A 21424-nucleotide genomic window follows, 5' to 3' on the forward strand; every position below is an offset into this window, starting at 1 on the left:
ATTCCATTTCCTTATCGCTTCCTTAGTGATTCTTTGTTGCTTTTTAAGGTTTCCCCAATCTTCCAATTTCCCCGTACTCTTTGCAACTTTGTGTGCATGAACTTTTAACTTTGTATGCACAGTGTACTTTGTATTCATAAGTTAACCTTCTATTTGCCCAATGATTTGACATTAATGCTTTCTTTGTGAAGTACTTTTCTATATTGTTTGTGTTGTGTATATGGATCTCATAGTCAGAGAACACAAACAGGCTAGTTATCAACCTTATTGTTCTTATATAGTAAATCATGTGCTTGCATTAGGGCTGTATCTTTCTATACCATGACTTTCTGTGCATCCATCTAAATGCCTTTTAGGTATAGAAATTGTATCTGATCCGTCCACCTCCTCTGGCATTACAATTCCATTTCAACGACTCTCTGTATAAAAGGACTGGAGTTATTCATCAGTCTGTTCTTTTTTTCCTCTCACCTTAAACCAAAGGAGTCTTGTTTTTGATACCCCTGCCACAGGGAGAAAGGATTCTGGCTATTTACCCTCTCTGTGATATTCATAATATAATATAATGTACTTTTGTCAGATCACTCCTCAGCCTCCTTTGCTCCAGGCCATTTCTAAGTCCAGCCTACGTAACCTCTGCCCCATAACTCAAGTCCATCATTCCAGGCAACATCCTGGTGAATTTCCTTTGCACTCTAGTGCAATCGTAATCTCTAAACTTTGTTAAAATATTTTAGTTGGAATTAAGGAAACAACTTATTTGATTAATCTGCTTTCTGAATATGGGTTGTTAGATTTTGATGTTTTAAAGTATCCATAACTGTTAAAAGGGTTGTTGTTAAGCCTCATCATCCCTACCGGATCATAGGCTGCAGACAGTTATCTGTCCTTTTTTTTATTAAACTTTTTTTTATTGTGTTTTCAAGTAATTACAGAATAAAAGTGTATGAAAAAGAAAATGTATATTACCCATCCCCCTAACATCCCTATAGAAAAAAAGAAGAAAGAAAGAAAGAAAAGAAAAAAGAATGAATGCCTGGATATTGGAAGATCCCCACATGCTCCATGGAGTTCGTAATAACTTTAGTATATATATTTATTTCTTTCCCCAAGTAACCAATTATTTCATCTTCGAAGCACCTATATATTTAATCCTATCTTTTGTAAATAAGGGCGCACAGTTATCTGTCCTGATCCAGTCTTACACTTTGTCTTTAAGTGTAGCCCATCTTCTTGTTTTCCCAGGGATGAGGACTTTGGAGTTTTTATTGGCATTTCTGTAGCACTGGGTTTTTCAGGATGGAGATGCTAGCCTCATGCCCAAACCACCTCCTTTCACATCTGGGCTTGGGACCATCCATTACAGAGTTGTCAAAGGGTTGTGACTCATTTTGAAACTTTGTAAAGCAGTGGACTTCTACATTTCTGTACTCTATATTGTTCTAAGGTCAAGACAAAGCCTCTTAGCCATTACTCAAGAAATATTTTCCCTAGCTCCATTGAATAGTGACTTTCATACCTCTTACAGTCTGCTGGCCTGTTATTCTTTAAATTTCAGGGTAAACAAATAGTAAAGTCTAATGCATTTCAGCTTCTATAAACCTGTCACTGCTTTTCATCAATTGTCTGAGTTGCAGGTCTTAAAAAGTAACTGGGAATACAAGTAGACTAAATAATTTGTGTTATTTATAATTCCTTATGGGTTGGATTTGAGTTTCAACTCTATCAGAGCTAAATCCTTTTCAGATTCATTTCTGAAATGATAAAATGGATTTTAGAAAGAGTTCATTATGTTGGAAATAAATGAAACCATTGTAGTGTAAACGTGTGGAGACATGATTAATATTGATATTTTAGTTTTAATAAAATGTAAAAGATTTTCCATTTGTCCTTTGTGTAATATTTTAAATCCAAGAGTCGTATTGTTTGGACAAAAATATTAAACAGTTTTTAAATATTTACTGAAGCTTAGTAATGTTTTCAATGTTTAGACTTGACTTTGGTTTCTTTATTTTAGGGTATATTCTAAATTTCTTCAACAATACAATGAGTTATGAGTAAATTGTATTGGCACTCCTGGAAACCTGTATCATAACTCTTCATTTGAGACATTTCTCTGCTTGTGTAACAGCAGAATTTACTCTTAAAGTAATTGGATCAAGTTATCCACCAAAATAGTAGTGGTGAATTTGAATGCAAGTTGTAAACAGATACACTAGATTTGCGTGTTGTGGTTTCAGGATATTTTGTATTTTCTTCTTGAATTGCATACCTTGTTGAGGAATTAATGTTACCAATAATACATTGATTCTATTATGGTTATTAATCTATTATGGATTTGTATGCCCATAAGAAAATGATTTTTTGTTGGGAATTGAAGATGGTATGTCCAAGTGCTGAGAAAAGGAGCTCATTGCCCTCAGTAAGAGAGCAAGATGGGGGCTGCCAGAAGTTCGTACCAGATAAGAATAAATATAGAGCTATTATCGTGTTTTCTTGTAGTTATCTTTTAGTAAATATTGCCATTTTTTCACTATTTTCACTAACTTTTGACACACCTAATAAACACCTTTGCACTAAAGTGCTAAGCAACTCCAGCCATCTTTTCTTTGGTAAAATTAAAGGTCATAGTCCACAGTTATGTATTGTATATGATGACGTATATGTACTTTGATAATAAAATTACTTAGTGATGGGAATACTGCATAGGATAAATGCTTTAATTCTACCCCCTGATCAAAGCTATTTGGACTGAATAGGATTTTGGAAGCTATTAAGTTTCTAGAAATCCAATTGAACATTAAAGTTTATATTAGTATTAGTAGATTGTTGCATATTATTTCAGACATGAACAAAGTTTGGATCACATGTCAGAATCAGGATTATTGTCACTGACTTGTGTTGTGAAATTTGCTTTTTTGGCAGCAGTACAGTGCAATAAAATTACTATAAATTACAAATTAAATGCAAAATAAAATGTTTATGGGTTCAAAAATCTGAGGGCGGAGAGGGAGAATCTTACGTTTGAGTCTTCAGGTTCTCACGTCACCTCCTCAATGGTAGTAACAAGAAGAGGGCATGTCCTGGATGGTGAGGGTCCTCAGTGATGGATTTAGCCACATTGAGACACCACCTCTTGAAGATGTCTTCAGTGGTAGGGTCATTTGTGCCTATGATCAAGCTGGCTGAGTTCATGATGTTCTTCAGCTTCCTTCCTTCCAGCTTTCATACCATCTGTGATGCAACCAGTCAAAATGATCCCCACCGTACATCTGTAGAAATTTGCAGGAGTCTTTGGTGACAGACCAAGTTCCCTCAAGCTTTTAATGAAGTAGAGCCACTGGTGTGCCTTTTTTGTGATTGATTCAATGTGTAGGTCCTCCAAGATGTTAATAGCTATGACCTTGAAGCTGATCACCCTTTCCACCACTGACCCCTCGTGGAAGACTAGAGTGTCTTTTCCCCGCATTGCTTTCCTGACACCCACAAACAAATCCATGGTTTCGCTGATGTTGAGTGTGAAGTTGTTGCAATACCATTCAACCAGCCAATTTAGCTCACTCCTGTATGCTTCCCTTGTCATGCATTTGTGAGGTGCACCTGTGACGATTGATAGTCAGCAAGGAGATATTATCAATAATCAGCACTGAACGTGGTCTCTTGACAAGGAGTCAAAGTTTTAGGTGCAAAGAGAGGTACAGAGGCCCATATTTTGAAGTTTGTTGATTAATATTGAATGGTGTTGAACACTAAGCTATAATTGATAAACAACAGCCTGGTGAATGTATTACTGTGACCATCATTTATGAATATTTCAGAGATGTAATTAGGACTATTACAATTACATAACAAGTAAATCTGGAAAGAAAGAAATTATAAAATACCACTGCCTTAGAATGAAACAAAATGCAAGTACCTTCATACAAGTTGGATGTTTGCTGGCTGCTCTTAATTAGAGTGCTGCTAGGGGAATGCATGTTATAGCCCTATATATTTCACTTGACATTGGAGGGCTTTGGAAAACAGCCTCATTAATTTCAAAGTGGACGTCATGAAGTATTCAGGTAAATATTTACTCAGCATTCAGTAAGGTTTGATTGGCTGTATTGTTATTTCTGTACAAAGGGAAACTTTTCTGGAAATGCTATGATATTTAAATAGGTTTGTGTCTTTTTACTACATACTGGAGTAGTAGAGGATTGTAGCCGCATTTCAATTTTGTTGCATGTGAGATGTAGAGTATGATTGAGAAAAATTATACATAATACAATTGTTAAATTGTAAAGAACAAATTATAGGAAAAAGTTAAATGGTTATTAGTGAAAAGGAAGGTGGTTTATTGGGCAATGTACTTAAAACAAATCTTAGCTGCTTGCATAATGTATAGTATATAACCTCAGTCAAGACCCATCAAAAAATGTAACCTTTAAGGCAGCGGATAATTAGTTTTAGATCTTCATTCTAAGGTCAGCCAGTCAGACCTCATTTGAGCTGTGGGCTAACGTGGCAGAACTTAATCCTCTGTGTGTCGCTTACTAACTCTACTTAATCCTTTCTTGCATTGTTTCAAAGACAAAAAAATGTTAAAAGAGCAGCTTCCAACTTTTGTCTTCAAAATTGTTTTGTGTTTAAAAATTCCTGACTATTGTCTATACAATGCCATTAGGGTCTATGTTTCTACATGTAGTGTAGGAAAAAAGATTCTAGTAGTTGGTTGTGATGTGAAATTGGAGTTTTAAGCTTCTGTTGCTCTTGTAACTACAAGAGCATGTTGGAGGATAGATATTCTGATTCAAGTAACATATCATGATATCCCAAAGACTTTGTAACATTTACCAAGTGCAAGACTAGAATGTTGGGGAATTTGTTTTACTTTCTTGGATGAATGCAGCTCCTTCAGTATTCAAGAAGCATGACAGCATCGAGGGCTTGACTGGTACCTCATCTACCACCTTAATCTCTCTACCATTAACACACTCTGGGTCCAGCGAGTGCTCACTACAGTAAGTATTGCAGTTGCTTGCATATGTCACTTAGACATGACTCGTATATCTTCAACTTCTCATGAAAAACAAAGATAGCAGCTGATTGGAACAGTGTTGCTTACAGGTACCCCTCCAAACTGACTTCGAATTACAGTATATCATGGTTCATTTGTCATTAGTGGGTCTAAATGCTTTATCCCCCTGGCGAACAACATTCTGGAAATACCTTCAAAACTACAGCAGTTCAAAATAAATGTAGGTAATCATTACCTCTTCAAGTTTTTGGAAATGATTTTCAAAGTTCACCTTGCACGAGATTGTTCTCTTTCCATCCTGGCCAGTGATATTTCTTTTAATATTATTGAGCAAATTGACCAGAAACTTTGTGACCATTCATGCATTCATCCAGAAGTTGACAGATGTATTCAATGTTGAGTAAAACACTTTAGAAAGGATTTTAAAGTAGTAGAAATGCTGCAGGAACAATTCACTAAGAAAAATTAGATATTTCAGCTTCAAGGCTGAACTGGTATAAGCATTGGTCTTGTGCTCCTTAGAATCAAGGAAATTGAAAGAAGATTTGATAGAGCCTATTAAGAGAGCTCTATATTCTGAAAGTCTCACCTGTTTGAGTGGTAGAAGCAGTTAGTCAGGCTTTTGGAGGGAATTAGGAGGCTAGTTGTGGGAAAATATATTTCAGAGTTAAGAGGAAAAACAATGGGAATAGAATTGATGGGATTACATGAATAGCCAGTGGCCTCCAGTGCCATGATGATTCAATGCAAAAGCCTTTCAGTATAAGTGAAATGAAGGTGATATACATATATTTAGAGAGACAGGCAGGTTTAATTCTTGCTAACTGCAAGATGGCAACTACATTGCCATTATTCTTCTGTTGCCCAAGGCAATCTCATTGACTTCATTTTTAGGGCATATGTAGAGAATCAATTGATGATGCCTTTACTCCCTTGATCTAAATAATGAGTCATCATTGCAGGGTACAATGTGAATTATTTAGAACCAAGATGAGGAGAAATGTTTACACTTAAAGTGTTGTGAACCTTTCCAGTGCTCTATTCACAAGGCTGTGTTTAATTCAGCCAATGCATACACTTAAGTCTGAGATCAACGGATTTTTGGGGACTTAAGGAATTGATATAGATATTTTACTCAGGACTTTATTATATAGGAGAGCAGATTCAATGGGTTACGAGGCCTATTCCTTTCCTACTTTTTTCCTCTCTTTTTTAACCTTGGCTTAGCTTCAATAGCCCCATTGTCCTGATCTTTCCTGTAACCTAGGCTTCACTGCAATTACATTTCCACTATCTTTTTCGGGAAAAAATATTTTGTGAACACATTAATTTTTGCAAAAAAAAACTTAATTTCAGTGCTGTATGGCTTTGAAACTGAATTTCCAGAAAAAGAAGGAATCATTCAGAAATTGTACTGAATATTAAACTTGAGAAGAAAGATACCAAAGGAAAACTGCTGATCTCTGATATCGAAAGAATAAGGAAGCAGCTATTTAGCTGAATGGCAGAGAAAATTTACTGAAGAGGTGAAAGCTAAAGCTAAATTAATTGCAAGCTAAAAGTGAGAAGGGAGAGTCTGCATTGGTAACATGCCACATAGCTGATTCAGAATCACAACAGAAGCAGTTTATTAGACAAATTAATAAAACATTACAGGTTAAGTTTTCCACAGAATTATACACTAAATAGATGTTTTTATGTTTTGCAGTAATGAGTTGAAACTGCTTTGCTCATCTTTGAGCAACATTCTGAGATTAGTTCTGCAGATATGTTATTTTGCTGTTTTTCAAATTACAAATAAAATATTGGTATTAGTAGCCTGTAATACATCTACAAGTAGCAGAAACGTATCAAACACACTATATTTGGATTAAAGTTAATTTAAAATTATAGAAGTTTTTGAGCTCTTTATCTGAGTCAATTCATTTCAAAGGGGTCTTCTTTAGTAAGCATTTCTTACAAAAATAAATTTATTTTCTCATGGGTTAGCGTGGTTTTGATTTGGTGTTCTGAATTGTTTGCTTTCTGCTATTATTTTCCTAACACTGAATTGCCCCACAATGCTAGTCAAAACAGGCAGGCTTGGGTTACTTCTGAATGGAGGCAACATATTCATCTAAAATATAATTAAATTAATTTATGTTTGTGTAAAGGAATCAGTAAGTGGGGCCACTAAATCCTTGACCAAGTTTATTAAAGAGAATCTGTGGGTGTCTTCTTTCACAGAAGACAAGAATTTAATAATCCTAATGACTGCCTTTCCTCCAGCTGAATTCTTCTGGACTTTAATGAAATACTGCTGCTTCATTTTGCAGTGTATTCAGGTCAATGGAAACCACATTGAGACAGTATTATTCATAATTAAGGGGAAAAAAAGAAAGTTTCAGAAATAACAAGTACAGTCTAGCAGTTAACTAGAATGTCTCATACTGTAGCTTAGTTATATATTTTTTGCTTTCTTATTCATCTCTTTAATTTTGCAATTTCCCAATATTTCAGTAGGTTTCTGTTAATTTTGGGTTTGAAATTTCCATTCCTTGTTAATTCTTATTTTTAAATGTCTGTCTTTGAAATTTTGATTAGTACAAATAGATTTGTTATTTCTTAATGTTGGTCATCTGGAAGTAGAATCTGATGAGTTCGATTATGGTTTTCATTTACTCTTCTGCTCAAAGAAAATTCAAATTCCACAGATTATTGTCTGGAAATTCAATTGCATACCACCTTCAGTTTAAGCAATTGAAGATCAGTTCTTTTCTCCCCACTCATTATCCCACCACCCAAAGAGCGAAAGGTAATATCATTGGTTCTTAGCTTTTTTCTGTTAATTCTAGACCTGTAACTAAGCTCTTTCTGGTATTATCCGCCTATACACTCCTGGAGTAGTTTCTGCATCAGAGATAATATTATCTCCCATCCAATACATTTTTCAGAACACAGTGTTGATCTCATCATGTGTTGACCCAACCCCTGAAATTACTCTCATTGAAAATACTAGTTTCTGGCCCCTGTCTTCTCCTCTTCCTAGGTGTCCAAAAACTGCTTTGATTTCCACTCTCACCCCTTCCCATTGCAAAAAAAAAAGTTGTTAAATGCATCCTCCATTGACTATCCAACTAATACTATGGTGAAAGCTTCCAGCATTTAAATTCATCTATTTGTTTTATCGACACCGCTGCCTCAACCCATTTGCTATTGCAAGTCTTTGCTGTGCTTTTGCTTCCTTCAGTTGCAGACGTCCAGCTGTCATTGTTTCAACTATCATTGAATTGTTGACCACCTTTCATTGTTTTATTCAGATAGGTAACCCTTTCTGCAAATCCACTCAAGGTGGGAACTTTGCTCAAAATGTGTGTCTCTATGTTACAATGATAATTTTGTAAAGGAGTCAAGATGTGTATGAGTTAATCTGTCATATTGGAACAAAGTGAGCAAGCCAAATGAAAAACCAGGGAAAATGTTTTGATGGATCTGTCTTTAACTTCTGGTAAAGAATCGTAAGTTTTAAGGGCCTTCTTTGTGTGCTATTTTCACACACTTACTCTAGTTCTAAGACTTTAAGAATGAATAAATTTATTAAAACTGAACACTGCTGTAATCTGGTGCCACTGTAGCATGGCAGCTAGCATGACTAATACAGCTTGGGGCATCAAACTTCAATTCTGATGACATCTGTAAGAAGTCTGTACGTCCGTCTCATGGAATGCATGGGTTTTCTCAAGGTGCTCTAGTTTGCTCCCACAATCCAAGGACAGTAATGGTCATTGTAAATTGTCCCGTGATTGGGTTCTGGTTAAACCAGCAGTTGCTTGGCAACTCAAGGTGCTCAGTGCTATCTGAAAAGGTCTTTTGCTTTGAGAAAGGGATTCTTAGGAGTCAGAGCAGATTTTGTACTTTGTCTCTTTTAGTGACTGAGTTCAGAAATGGAAGAATGAGCAACTCAGTGTAACAGAAGGGAAAAAATTAAATCCCTTGAAACTAATCACAGATTTAATTATTTGCCATGAGACGTAACTTACATGAAATTACGTTGTAAGTCAATAGGTTGTGTGTGATTCAATTACCTGTTGCTTAAACTCTTATTGGTTACTTCACATGGAACTGTATTCTGAATTGTCCTGCTGCAAAATTTGTTTGTTGAGTTCGTAATTATATGATAGATAGATAGATAGATAGATAGATACTTTATTCATCCCCATGGGGAAATTCAACTTTTTTCCAATGTCCCATACACTTGTTGTAGCAAAACTAATAACATACAATACTTAGTAAAAAAAATATGATATGCATCTAAATCACTATCTCAAAAAGCATTAATAATAGCTTTTAAAAAGTTCTTAAGTCCTGGCGGTTGAATTGTAAAGCCTAATGGCATTGGGGAGTATTGACCTCTTCATCCTGTCTGAGGAGCATTGCATCGATAGTAACCTGTCGCTGAAACTGCTTCTCTGTCTCTGGATGGTGCTATGTAGAGGATGTTCAGAGTTTTCCATAATTGACCGTAGCCTACTCAGCGCCCTTCGCTCAGCTACCGATGTTAAACTCTCCAGTACTTTGCCCACGACAGAGCCCGCCTTCCTTACCAGCTTATTAAGACGTGAGGCATCCCTCTTCTTAATGCTTCCTCCCCAACACGCCACCACAAAGAAGAGGGCGCTCTCCACAACTGACCTATAGAACATCTTCAGCATCTCACTACAGACATTGAATGACGCCAACCTTCTAAGGAAGTACAGTCGACTCTGTGCCTTCCTGCACAAGGCATCTGTGATGACAGTAAATACCAAACCAGCAATTTGAGCAGCCAGCAAAAGACATCCAAACTATCCTTTCTGACAGAATTCCAGCATAAAACCACTTCTGCTTTTCCCCACTTTCTTAACTTTTATTTGCAAAGATATGGTATCGTATCAGACACCAGCATGCTTAAAGCTGTAATTAATGTTATATAATTGCAGAATTTTTACTGGTTGCAGGATAAAGAGATTCTCTTACTAATAATTAAGATTTGGGATGTACGATGATTTAAATTGCATTAAGTTAACTTAAAGTAAAAGGTTCATTGTATTTTGTAATTGCTCAAGTTTTTTGGACTACTATAAAAATAATTTCAAAATGCAAGGTTTGAATATTATTTAAACTTGGGTATCAAGCTGAAAGTGTTCAGGTACCTGAGATATCAAATGCTTAGTGTTATACTGATGTAGCATACCATTCAATAACAAGTTCCTTCATCACCACTTCAATGGCCTCATTAAATAATTATGTAAGTATCTTTTACTTAAAAATGCATCAAGACTGTGGATATAAGAAGTCATTCAAGGAAGTGTGGTGTAAGAAAGCATTAAAACTATGTTTTGTGGAGTGTCCATTGTGAATAGTCTAGGCCTCCATTAGTCATGATAGACCATGGATTTGCGCCTTGGAAAGTTTCCAGGGCACAAGCCTGGGCAAGGTTGTATGGAAGACCGGCAGTTGTCCAAGCTGCAAGTCTCCTCTCTCCACACCACCGATGTTGTCCAAGGGAAGGGTATTAGTACCCAAACAACTTGGTACCAGTGTCATCACAGTGCAATGTGTGGTTAAGTGCCTTGCAAAAGGACACACACGCAGCCTCAGCCAAGGCTTGAACTAGAGACCTTCAGATCACTAGACCAACACCTTAACCACTTGGCCACGCGCCAACACGAATACACATTGTGAATATTCCATGAGGCAAATATGACAAATGCTGGATATGTACCTGACCAACTGTGTATTGATGGTACTTTTGCTTTTATTTATCAGCATTCCACTGTTTGCAGCTCAAACCTTTATCTCATCTGTATTAAATAAAAAGTTCATATTCTGAGACAGTATCTCCAATGAGTGGAAACCACCTTTCCACGTCTATGCTATTAAGATCCTTGAGGATATTATATATTTCACTTGGACCATAAGACAGAAGAGCAGAATTAGGCCATTTCGCCCATCGAGCCTGCTCCGCCATTTCATCATGGCTGATACAATTTTTCTCTCCGCTGCAACCTCCTACCTTTTCCCCAAATCCCTTCATGCCCTGACCAATCAAGAATCTATCAACCTTTGCCTTAATTATACATACATACTTGGCCACCACAGCTGCCTGTGGCAATGAATTCCACGGATTCACCACTTGCTGACTAAAGAAATTCCTCCTCATTTTCATTCTAAAAGGACACCCCTCTATTCTGAGGCCATATCTTCTGGTCTTAGTCTCTCCCACCGTAGAAAACATCCTATCCACATTCATTCTATCAAGGCTTTTCAACATTCAATACGTTTCAATGAGGTCACCTAGTGAATACATGCCTAGAGCCATCAAACCTTCTTCATGTGACAAGCCTTTCAAACCTGGAATCATTTTTGTGAACGTCCTTTGAACCCTCTCCAGTTTGAGTACATCCTTTCTAAGATAAGGGGTCCAAAACTGCTCACAACCCTCCTGGTGAGACTTCACCAGTGCTCTATATAGTCTCAACATTACATCCTTGCTTTTATCTTCTAGTCCTCTTGAAATGAATGCTAACATAGCATTTGCCTTCCTCACTGCAGACTTAACCTGCAGATTAACCTTTAGCAGATCCAACACAAGGACTCCCAAGTCCCTTTGCACCTCTGATTTCTGAATTTCTATTTGAATTTTCTCTCCATTTAGAAAATAGCCAACCCTTTCAGTTCTTCTACCAAAGTGCATGACCATAGACTTTCTGACACTGTATTCAGAATCAGAATCAAGTTTATTATCGCCTGCATGTGACATGAAATGTGTTAACTTAGCAGCAGCAGTTCAATGCAATACATAATCTAGCAGAGAAAATAATAATAAATAAACAAGTAAATCAATTATGTATATTGAATAATTTTTTTTAACGTGCAAAAACAGAAATACTGTATATTTTTTTAAAAAGAGAGGCAGTGTCCAAAGATTCAATGTCCAATTTGGAATCAGATGGCAGAGGGGAAGAAGCTGTTCCTGAATCGCTGAGTATGTGCCTTCAGGCCTCTGTATCTCCTATTTAAAAGTGAGAAAAGGACGTGCCCTGTGTGCTGGAGGTCCTTAATAATGGGAGCTGCGTTTCTGAGACACCACTCCCTGAAGATGTCCTGGCTACTTTGTAGGTTAGTACCCGAGATTGAGTTGACTAGATTTACAACCTTCTGACGCTTCTTTTGATCCTCCGCAGTATCCCCTCCATACCAGACAGTGATGCAGCCTGTCAGAATGCTCTCCACGATACAACTATGGAAGTTTTTGAGTGTATTTGTTGATATGCCAAATCTCTTCAAACTCTAATAAAGTATAGCCGCTATCTTGCCTTACATAGGAGCAGGAGTAGGCCAATCAGCCCCTCAAGCCTGCTCCGCCATTCAACAAGATCATGGCTGATCCAATCTTAACTCTAGTTTTCACCGAATCCCACAAGGCAACAGTGCCAACCAACAGGGCACCATGCCGCCCATTTTATTTTATTATTCATCCCGCCCAAACCCATGTGATCACCCGGGGGGAAAAAACCGAGTTGCCAATTGAGGAGAAAAAATCTGGAAAATTCCTCTCCGACCCATCCAGGCTATCGAAAACTGGTCCAGGAGATCACATGGCTGATCTAAACCTAGCCTCATGTCCACTTACCTGCTCGCTCACTGTATCCCCAATGCCATTTTTATCCAGGAAAATGTCTATCTCCGTTTTGAATTTATTGAGTGTAGTAGCTTCCGCAGCTCTCTGGGGCAGTAAATTCCACAGCCCCACTACCCTCTGAGTGAAGAAATTTCTCCGCATCTCAGTCCTGGAACGGCATCCCCTTATTTTAAGATTATGCCCCCTAGTCCTAGTTTCACCCATCATTGGGAACATTCTCCCCGCATCCACCCGATCAAGCCCCTTCACAATCTTATATGTTTCAATAAGATCGCCTCTCATTCTTCGAAACTCCAATGAGTAGAGTCCCAATCTACTCAACCTCTCATCATACATCAACCCACCCATCCCCGGAATTAACCTAGTGAACCTTCTCTGCACTGCCTCAAGAGCCAGTATGTCCTTTCTTAAATATGGACACCAGAACTGCACGCAGTACTCCAGGTGTGGTCTCACCTTCTTTATAACTACTTCGGTATGTTGGGACCAGGTTAGGTCCTCAGAAATCTTGACACCCAGGAACTTGAAGCTGCTCACTCTCTCCACTTCTGATCCCTCTATGAGGATTGGTATGTGTTCCTTCATCTTACCCTTCCTGAAGTCACAATCGGCTCTTTCGTCTTCCTGGCGTTGAGTGCCAGGTTGTTGCTGCGGCACCATTCCACTAGTTGGCATATCTCACTCCTCTACGCCCTCTCGTCACCACCTGAGATTCTACCAACGATGGTTGTATCGTCAGCAAATTTATAAAGCCACTGCTTTATCTATGCTAGAATTTTTCCTGTAATACCATAGGCTCATAGCTTGTTAAGCAGCATCATGTGTGGCACCTTGTCAAAGGTCTTCTGAAAATCCAAATACACAACATCAGCTGATTTTCCTTTGTCTGTCCTACTTGTTATTTCTTCAAAGAATTTCAATAGATTTATCAGGCAAAATTTTCTCTTAAGGAAACTGTGCTGGCTGTGCTCTATTTTATCATGTGCTTCCAGGTACCCCGAAACAAAGTCCTTAACAGTCAATTCCAACATCTTCCCAGCCACTAAGGTCAGACTAACTGGCCTATAATTTCCTTTCTTGAAGTGTGGAGTGGAGTGATATTCGCAGTTTTCCAGTCTTCCAGAACCATTTTAGAATCTTGAGAATCATTCCTAATGCCTCCATAATCTCTTCAGCCATCTCTTTCGGAATTCTAGGGTGTACACCATCTGATTCAGGTGACTTACCTACCTTCAGATCTTTCAGTTTCCCAAGAACCTTCTCCCTAGTAATGGCAACTTCACATACTTCATGACTCCTGACACCTGTAACTTCCACCATAAGGCTAGTGTCTTCCACAGTGAAAACTGATGAAAAATGCTTATTCAGTTTATCCACCATTTATTGTTCCCCATTACTACCTCTCCAGCATCATTTTCCAGCAGTTCAAAATCCACTCTCACCTCTCTTTCACACTCTGTGCATCTGAAGTAGCTTTTGGTATCATCTTTAATATTATTGGCTTGCTTACTTTTGTATTCCATCTTTACCTTCTTAATGACTTTTTTAGTTGCCTTCTGCTGGAATTTGAAATCTTCCTAATCTTCTTAACTTCCCACTATTATATACCCTCTCTTTGGCTTTTATGATGTCTATGACTTCTCTTGTTAGCCTTGGTTGTGTCATCTTGCATTTGAGATATTTCTTCGGGCTGCATATATCCTGTGCCTTCCGAATTGCTTCCAGAAATTCCAGCCATTGCTGCTCTGTTGTCATCCATGCCAGTGTTTTTTCCAATCAATTCTGGTCAACTCCTCTAATGCCTCTGTAATTCCCTTTACTCCACTGTAGTACTGATACATCTGACTTCAGCTTCTCAAAATTGAGGGTGATTTTGATGATATTATGATCACTTGCCCTTAGGGTTCTTTTACCTTGTTTTCTAGTCAATTCCAGTTCATTGCACAACACCCAATCCAGAATAGCTGATCGCCTAGTGGACTTAACCAAGAGCTGCTCTGAAAAGCCATCTCGTAGGCATTCTAGAAATTTCCCCTCTTGGAATCCTGCACAAACCCTGATTTTCCCAATCTATTTGCTTATTGAAATCCCCCATGACTATTGTAATGGTGAAAAATACTTATGCCTTTTGGCATGCATTTTCTATCTCCTGTTGTAATTTGTAGACCATATCCTTACTACTGTTTGGGGTATATGACTTCCATCAGGATCTTATTACCCTTACAGTTCCTTAGCTCACTCCACAATGATTCAACACCTTCCCACCCTATGTCACCTCTTTCTAATGATTTGATTTCATTTTTTACCAACAGAGCAATGCCACTCCCTCTGCCTTCCTGTGTGTCCTTTCGATACAACGTGTATCCTTGGACATTAAGCTCCCAGCTATAATCTTCTTTCAGCCATGATCTGGTGATGCCTGCAACATCATACATGCCAATCTGTGACTGTGCTACAAGTTCATCTACCTTATTCTGTACACTATGCACGTTCAAATCTAACACCTTCAATCCTGTATTCATCCTTTTCGATTTTGTCCACCTTTTACAACTCATTCTGTTGTCTGCAATTTTACCATATCAAAAACCTCTCCTTACTCGGAGTCTCACTACACATTGATTTTGTTTGTTAACCAACTTGGTGAGTACCCTGAAATTATACATTATATTGGGTTGTATAATCTTGATTTAAGATTTAATAAATTTTTGTTTTATTGTAAAAGTTTGTACAGATGCATTTTTAAGTGTGTATTTTATTTTTGACTGAGTCTCTGGATCCCTAGAGAACAGCCAAAAGCATTTCATTGAAAGAAATGTGTAAAGCCTTGGTGAAACATTTTTCAAGAACGTAACCCTTTTGGAATCAGTGGCAGTGAAAATGACTTGCTTTATTCAATAAATTTTCATGTGATTATAGTAATTGTTTCACTTTTACCTATGGGTTAAAATATGTTAAAAAGTGTATACTCCATCTTTTTTGTATTGATATTTTGAATATAAGTGGTCAGGCAAGATTAAACTACCACTGTTTTGAACTGGAGGTGATAACATTTCCAGAGGACTAGAATATTAAAGCAAGAATATAATGCTGAGGCCTTATAATCTTCAGTTGGAGTATTGTTAGCAATTTTGGGCCCCTTATTTAAGAATGGATGTGCTGACATAGGATAGGTTCACGAAAATTATTCCAGTATTGAAAGGCTTGTAATATGAGGAACATTTAATGGCTCTGGGCCTCTACTCACTGTAATTTAGAAGAATGAGGGGTGACCTCATTGAAACCTATTGAATGTTGAAAGGCCTCGATAGAATGGATGCGGAGGTGTTCCCTATGGTGAGGGAGACTAAGACCAGAGGACATAGAATAGAGGCATGTCCAATTAGAATGGAGATGAAGAGGAATTTCTTCAGCCAGAGAGTGGTGAACCTGTGAAATTTGTTGCCACAGGCAGCTGTGGAGACCAAGTCATTGGGTATATTTAAGGCAGAGGTTGATAGATTCTTGAAGGGATGAAGGGATTTTGCAGAGAAGGCAGGAGATTGGAGCTGAGAGGGAAATGGATCGACCATGATGAAATGGTGGAGCGGATTCGATGGGCAAAATGGACTAATTCTGCTCCTACATCTTATGCTGTTATACAGCATGTTCCTTTGCTGCTCCTGATATCTTCTTCTATTTGCAAATACATCGTAAAGGAGTTTACAGGCAAGGATCTTGTGCATTAAATTAAGCAAGTTTTATTTGTTCAGCACAGTCCCATTAGGGCTCAAAAGTGAGGCACATGTTCTATTGTTTTAGCATAGGTGATATTTAAGAATGATTATACCAGTGTCAAACAGGATGAGTTTCCACCAAGTACTGACTTCAGTCTTATATCAAGAAATGTTATGATAAAGAAAGGAGTTCTGATCCAGTTGGGTTTATTCTGGTTATGTCCCTTCAGGACTGGTTTTGAGAACTCAGATGGAGGTCAGCTGGATCAATAGGAGAGTATTGAAAAGGCTGGCAAATAGATATACTCCTATTTGTTGGGGTGGGTTGGTGTATAGAGCGTACAAGCTTCAGGTACCATTTTGCAAGAAATGTTAACATTCATGCCATAGCCTAGAGTAGGGATGGTGAACCTGTGGCCAGAATGAAGTCCTGGGGAAAGATCTTGGCTCAAGACGTCGACTATTCATTCCTCTCCATAGATCTGCCTGATTTGCTCAGTTCTTCCAGCATTTGGTGTGTGTTTATCACAGTGGGTTAAAGTATCAAATGAAATGCCTTGCCTTTTTTTCTACAGTGATTGAAATTTTCAAACAAAATCTTCAAAAGAATATTATTATGTTCAGCATTTCAACTGATGACATTCTTACATACTTTATAATTGGTCTATTTATTTAGAGGCTTAATTTGATGAACTGATCTGTGTATTATCAAGCAAAAGAAATGATAAGTAAGCCTTATTATTCTAGGGGCGTTGGTCAATTAACTGATCCAAGACTTGTTTAGATAGGAATTTCTGTTGTAATTTGTTGGTGTTATGAAGAATGAATATTATGAATCATATTGCATATACGTAGAGCACATGCTATACGCAAAGCATCATCGCCAGAGGAGTGCCTTGCAGCAGTTTATTTGTTAGCAGAAAACTAATTGCTGCTAGTTAGTTGTATTATCAGATATAATCAACTAAACTTGCCTTTCCAAGTTTTGTTAGCTTATTGATTACATTAGCATCTTGAAATTGTAAACATTTAAATTATACTGTATATAGAGAGCCTATAGAAAGTATTCACACCCCTGAAAATTTTCATGTTTTTCTGTTTTACAACACTGAACCACAGTGGATTTAATTTGGCTATTTTGACACTAATCAACAGAAAAAGACATTTTTGTGTAAAGTGAAAGCAGTTCTCTACAAAGTGATCTAAATTAATTACAAATATAAAACACAAAATAATTGATTGCCTAAGTATTCACACCCTTCAAGTCAGTATTTAGTAGATGCACCTTTGGCGGCAATTACAGCCTTGAGTCTGTATGTATAGGTCTCTATCAGCTTTGCACATTTGGATGCTGAAATATTTCCCCATTCTTCTTTACAAAACTGCTCAAGCTCTGTCAGATTGCATAGGAATCATGAGTGAACAGCCCTTTTTAAGTTTAGCCACAAATTCTCAATTGGATTGAGGTCTAGACTCTGACTTGGCCACTCCAGGACATTAACTTTGTTGTTTTTAAGCCATTCCTGTGTAGCTTTGGTTTTATGCTTGGGGTCATTGTCTTGCTGGAAAACAAATCTTATCCCAAGTCACAGCTCTCTTGCAGACTGAATCAGGTTTTCTTCCAAGATTTTCCTGTGAAGCATCCCTACAGCATGATTCAGCCACCACCATGTTTCAGGTAGGGATGATGTGTTTTTGATTATGTGCGGTGTTAGGCTTACGCCAAACATGGCATTTAGTCTAAGCAACACACACAAAATGCTGAAAGAGCTCAGCAGGCCAGGCAGCTTCTATCAAAAAGAGTGTAGTTGACATTTCAGGCCAAGACCCTTCAGCACGACTGAAGTCAGTAAAAGAGGGAGAAACACAAGGTGATAAGTGAAACCTGGGGCTGGGGGGGTTGAGGTAAAAGCTAGGAAGTTGATAGGTGAAGGAGATACAGGGTTGAAAAGGGGGGGAATCTGATAGGAGGGAACAGAAGGGGGAGGAGCACCAGAAGGAAGCGATGGGTAGGTAAGAAGATAAAGTAAGAGAGGGAAAAGTGGAAGGCGAATGGTGTGGGGGGGGGGGAGGATTTGGAAATTTGAGAAATCAATATTTATGCCATCAAGTTGGAGGCTACCCAGATGGATGTTCCTTGAACCTGAGTGTGGCCTGCTCATGACAGTAGAGGGGGGCTAAGGATTGACATGTTGGAATGGGAATGGGAAGTGGAATTAAAATGAGTGGCTACTAGGAGATCCTGTTTTTTCTGGTGTTTCTGGTCTGATGTCCAAAAAGCTCAATTTTGGTTTCATCAAACCATAGAACCTTCTTCTGGCTTCCTTCAAAGTCTTCCAAGTGCTTTTGGCAAATTTTAGCTGAGATTTCATGTGAGGTTTTTTCAACAGTGACTTTCTCTTTGCCACTCTCGGATATAGCTGTGACTGGTGAAGCACCTGAGCAACAGTTGTTGTATGCGCAGTCTCTCCCATCTCAGCCACTGAAGCTTGTAACTCCTCCAGAGTTGTCACAGGTCCCTTGGTGACCTCCCTCAGTAGTCCCCTTCTTACATGGTCACTCAGTTTTTGAGGACAGCCTGCTCTGGGCAGATTTACAGCTGTGCCATATTCTTTCCATTTACCAATCAGTGACTTAACTGTGCACTAAGGGATATTCAATGAGCTGGAAATTTTCTGGTAACGAGCTCCAGACTTGTGCTTTTCAATAACCTTTTCACTGAGTTGTTTAGAATGTTCTTTTGACTTCATGGTGTAGTTTTTGCCAGGATACTGACTCACCAGCAGTTGGACCTTCCAGACAAAGGCATATTTAGAAACATAGAAAACCTACAGCATAATACAGGCCCTTCAGCCCACAAATCTGTGCCAAACATGTTCTTACCTTAGAAATTACCTAGGGTTACCCATAGCCCTCTATTTTTCTGAGCTCCATGTACCTGTCCAGGTGTCTCTTAAAAGACCCTATCATATCCGCCACAACCACCGTCGCTGGCAGCCCATTCCATGCATTCACCACTCTCTGCATAAAAAACTTACCCCTGACATCCCCTCTGTACCTACTTCCAAGCACCTTAAAACTGTGCCCTCTCATGTTTATTTTTACTACAATCAATTGAAACACCTTGACGGCACATGATGATATCCATTAACAAATTATGTGACTTCATAAACCGATTAGCTACACCAGTGATAATTTGGCATGTCAAATGGGGGTGAATACTTAGGTAATCAATTTCATTGCAAACTTATACTTGTGATCAATTACAGTTACTATAATTAATGTAGTCCACAAAAAAAGTGCGGCATTGTTTATTTTTCTAGTGGTTATAAACATTGTTAACTTTGTAGTTGTATTAATCTTCCTTATTTTCTGATTATACTTCGCACTTGCTATTTGCTAACTACTGTCAGTAGCTCTAGAACCTTGATGGAGATATCACTCCCAGAGCTTTACCCATTCAATGTAGGTATGAATATGGAATGTAGTGTTAGTTCCTCAGACATTCCTTTCATCACTGAAAAAGTGGTTGACTTTACAGAGCTTTATTTAAATGTGGTATTTTGATATGTTTTGATTCTTGTACATTTAAGATTATGTAGGATCAATTCTCCCCACATTTTCAACAGCTCCCTCCAAAGTCTTCCACTCAGTTACACCCCAGGGGCAACGTACAATGGCCCATTAACATAGCAACCCAAACAACTCTGTGATGTGAGAGGAAACCCAAACATCCAGGGGAAACCCATTCAGTCACGTGGAGAATGTGCAAACTCCACACAGACAGAACCTGCCCTTGTTTTATTGAAGCAAAATCACATAGTGAATGTATATTTATGGATGTTATCCAGTTGTCTGTGGCTGCCTTATTTAAAATTAAAACATCATGCTGTGGATCATCGCAAAAGATGTTTACTACTTTGGCTTGTGTGCTTTCGCAGGAATAATGTACTCTTGTTACAGTTACATTTTTAAAGTTTCATTGAATTTCCCCTCATTTTGCTTCTATTTTTCAATGTTTGTTAATTTACAATAAAGAGACATTCACACTGCAACTGTACAACTTATACCCAGTGTTTCTTTTGTTTCCTAGGGTCAGTACCATCCATCTGATTTGTTGTGTCCAGAGACGTATAGCTGGGAACCCATTGAGATGTGTCGGGCAAAGTTAGACCAGTCTAAATATAGCCGGCTAAATGAAGATTCAAATGCAGGTTGGTTTACAAACTGATGAATTAGGCTGCTTTTGCCTACTAGGTATCAGCTAGCTATCTAACTGATTGTGCTGCTTATTAGTGTTCAGAAGAATACAATCAATTCTTATGAAGGAAATGACTATATTTTATTTATCTCTATTTAATGTTATTTTTCTATTTGGACAAAGTGTTTGCGATCAGTCTGTTTAGTTGAGATATCTATGATATTGTATCTTGCTGCTGAGGACATATATTTCCTTCATTTATTTCTTCATTTTGTTTTGTGTGTAACAACTCTGTTTTGTTTTATTGTTTCTTTTTTGGGAGAGGGATCTGAGAATTGCAATTGCTCCTGAGAAGGTGGTGGTCAGTCACTGGATTTTTTCAGGTGAAGAATGTCTCCCATAATGTCTTAGGGAGGGAACACCAGGATATAAGACCCAACAGCAATGAAGAAACAGCAATGCATTTCAAAATCAGGGCTGAGGGGATTTGGTTATAGATAGTAGAAAGATTCTGGGGTAACTTGCTGCAGAAGACGTGGACAGCTTTGTCTGTTGAGGAGTTGTGACAAGAACTGAACATTGCTCCTTTATCAGCAAGTATCACTAATTCTGACCTAATGAGGGTCATTTGTGATAAATTGAAGATAAGTGTGTCAACGAAACAGCCCTAAGGAACTCCTGCCATCATAATTTGGGGCTGAGATAGTTGACTTCCAATAATCATTCTCATCTTTCTTCTCACATAGTCCCAACCCTGACCATTTGGCATATTTGTCCTTGATTCCACTGACTTCAGTTTTACCAGCCCTGTTGATGCCACACGGTCA

The 21424-nt window shown here is 38.1% G+C and overlaps 1 protein-coding gene across 8 annotated transcripts in view; it reads left to right on the top strand.

Annotated features, from left to right (window-relative positions):
* The window catches only part of LOC140715457 (arginyl-tRNA--protein transferase 1), a 159014-nt gene that overhangs the window by 104844 nt on the left and 32746 nt on the right, over positions 1-21424 (top strand). For all 8 annotated transcript variants that reach the window (XM_073027677.1, XM_073027683.1, XM_073027684.1 and 5 more), the window contains one exon: positions 20490-20610. In XM_073027677.1, the coding sequence (XP_072883778.1) occupies positions 20490-20610 (121 nt within the window). The remainder of the gene's footprint in view (positions 1-20489; positions 20611-21424) is intronic.

Source organism: Hemitrygon akajei, chromosome 23 (genome assembly GCF_048418815.1).
Source record: "Hemitrygon akajei chromosome 23, sHemAka1.3, whole genome shotgun sequence".
NCBI lineage: Eukaryota > Metazoa > Chordata > Chondrichthyes > Myliobatiformes > Dasyatidae > Hemitrygon > Hemitrygon akajei.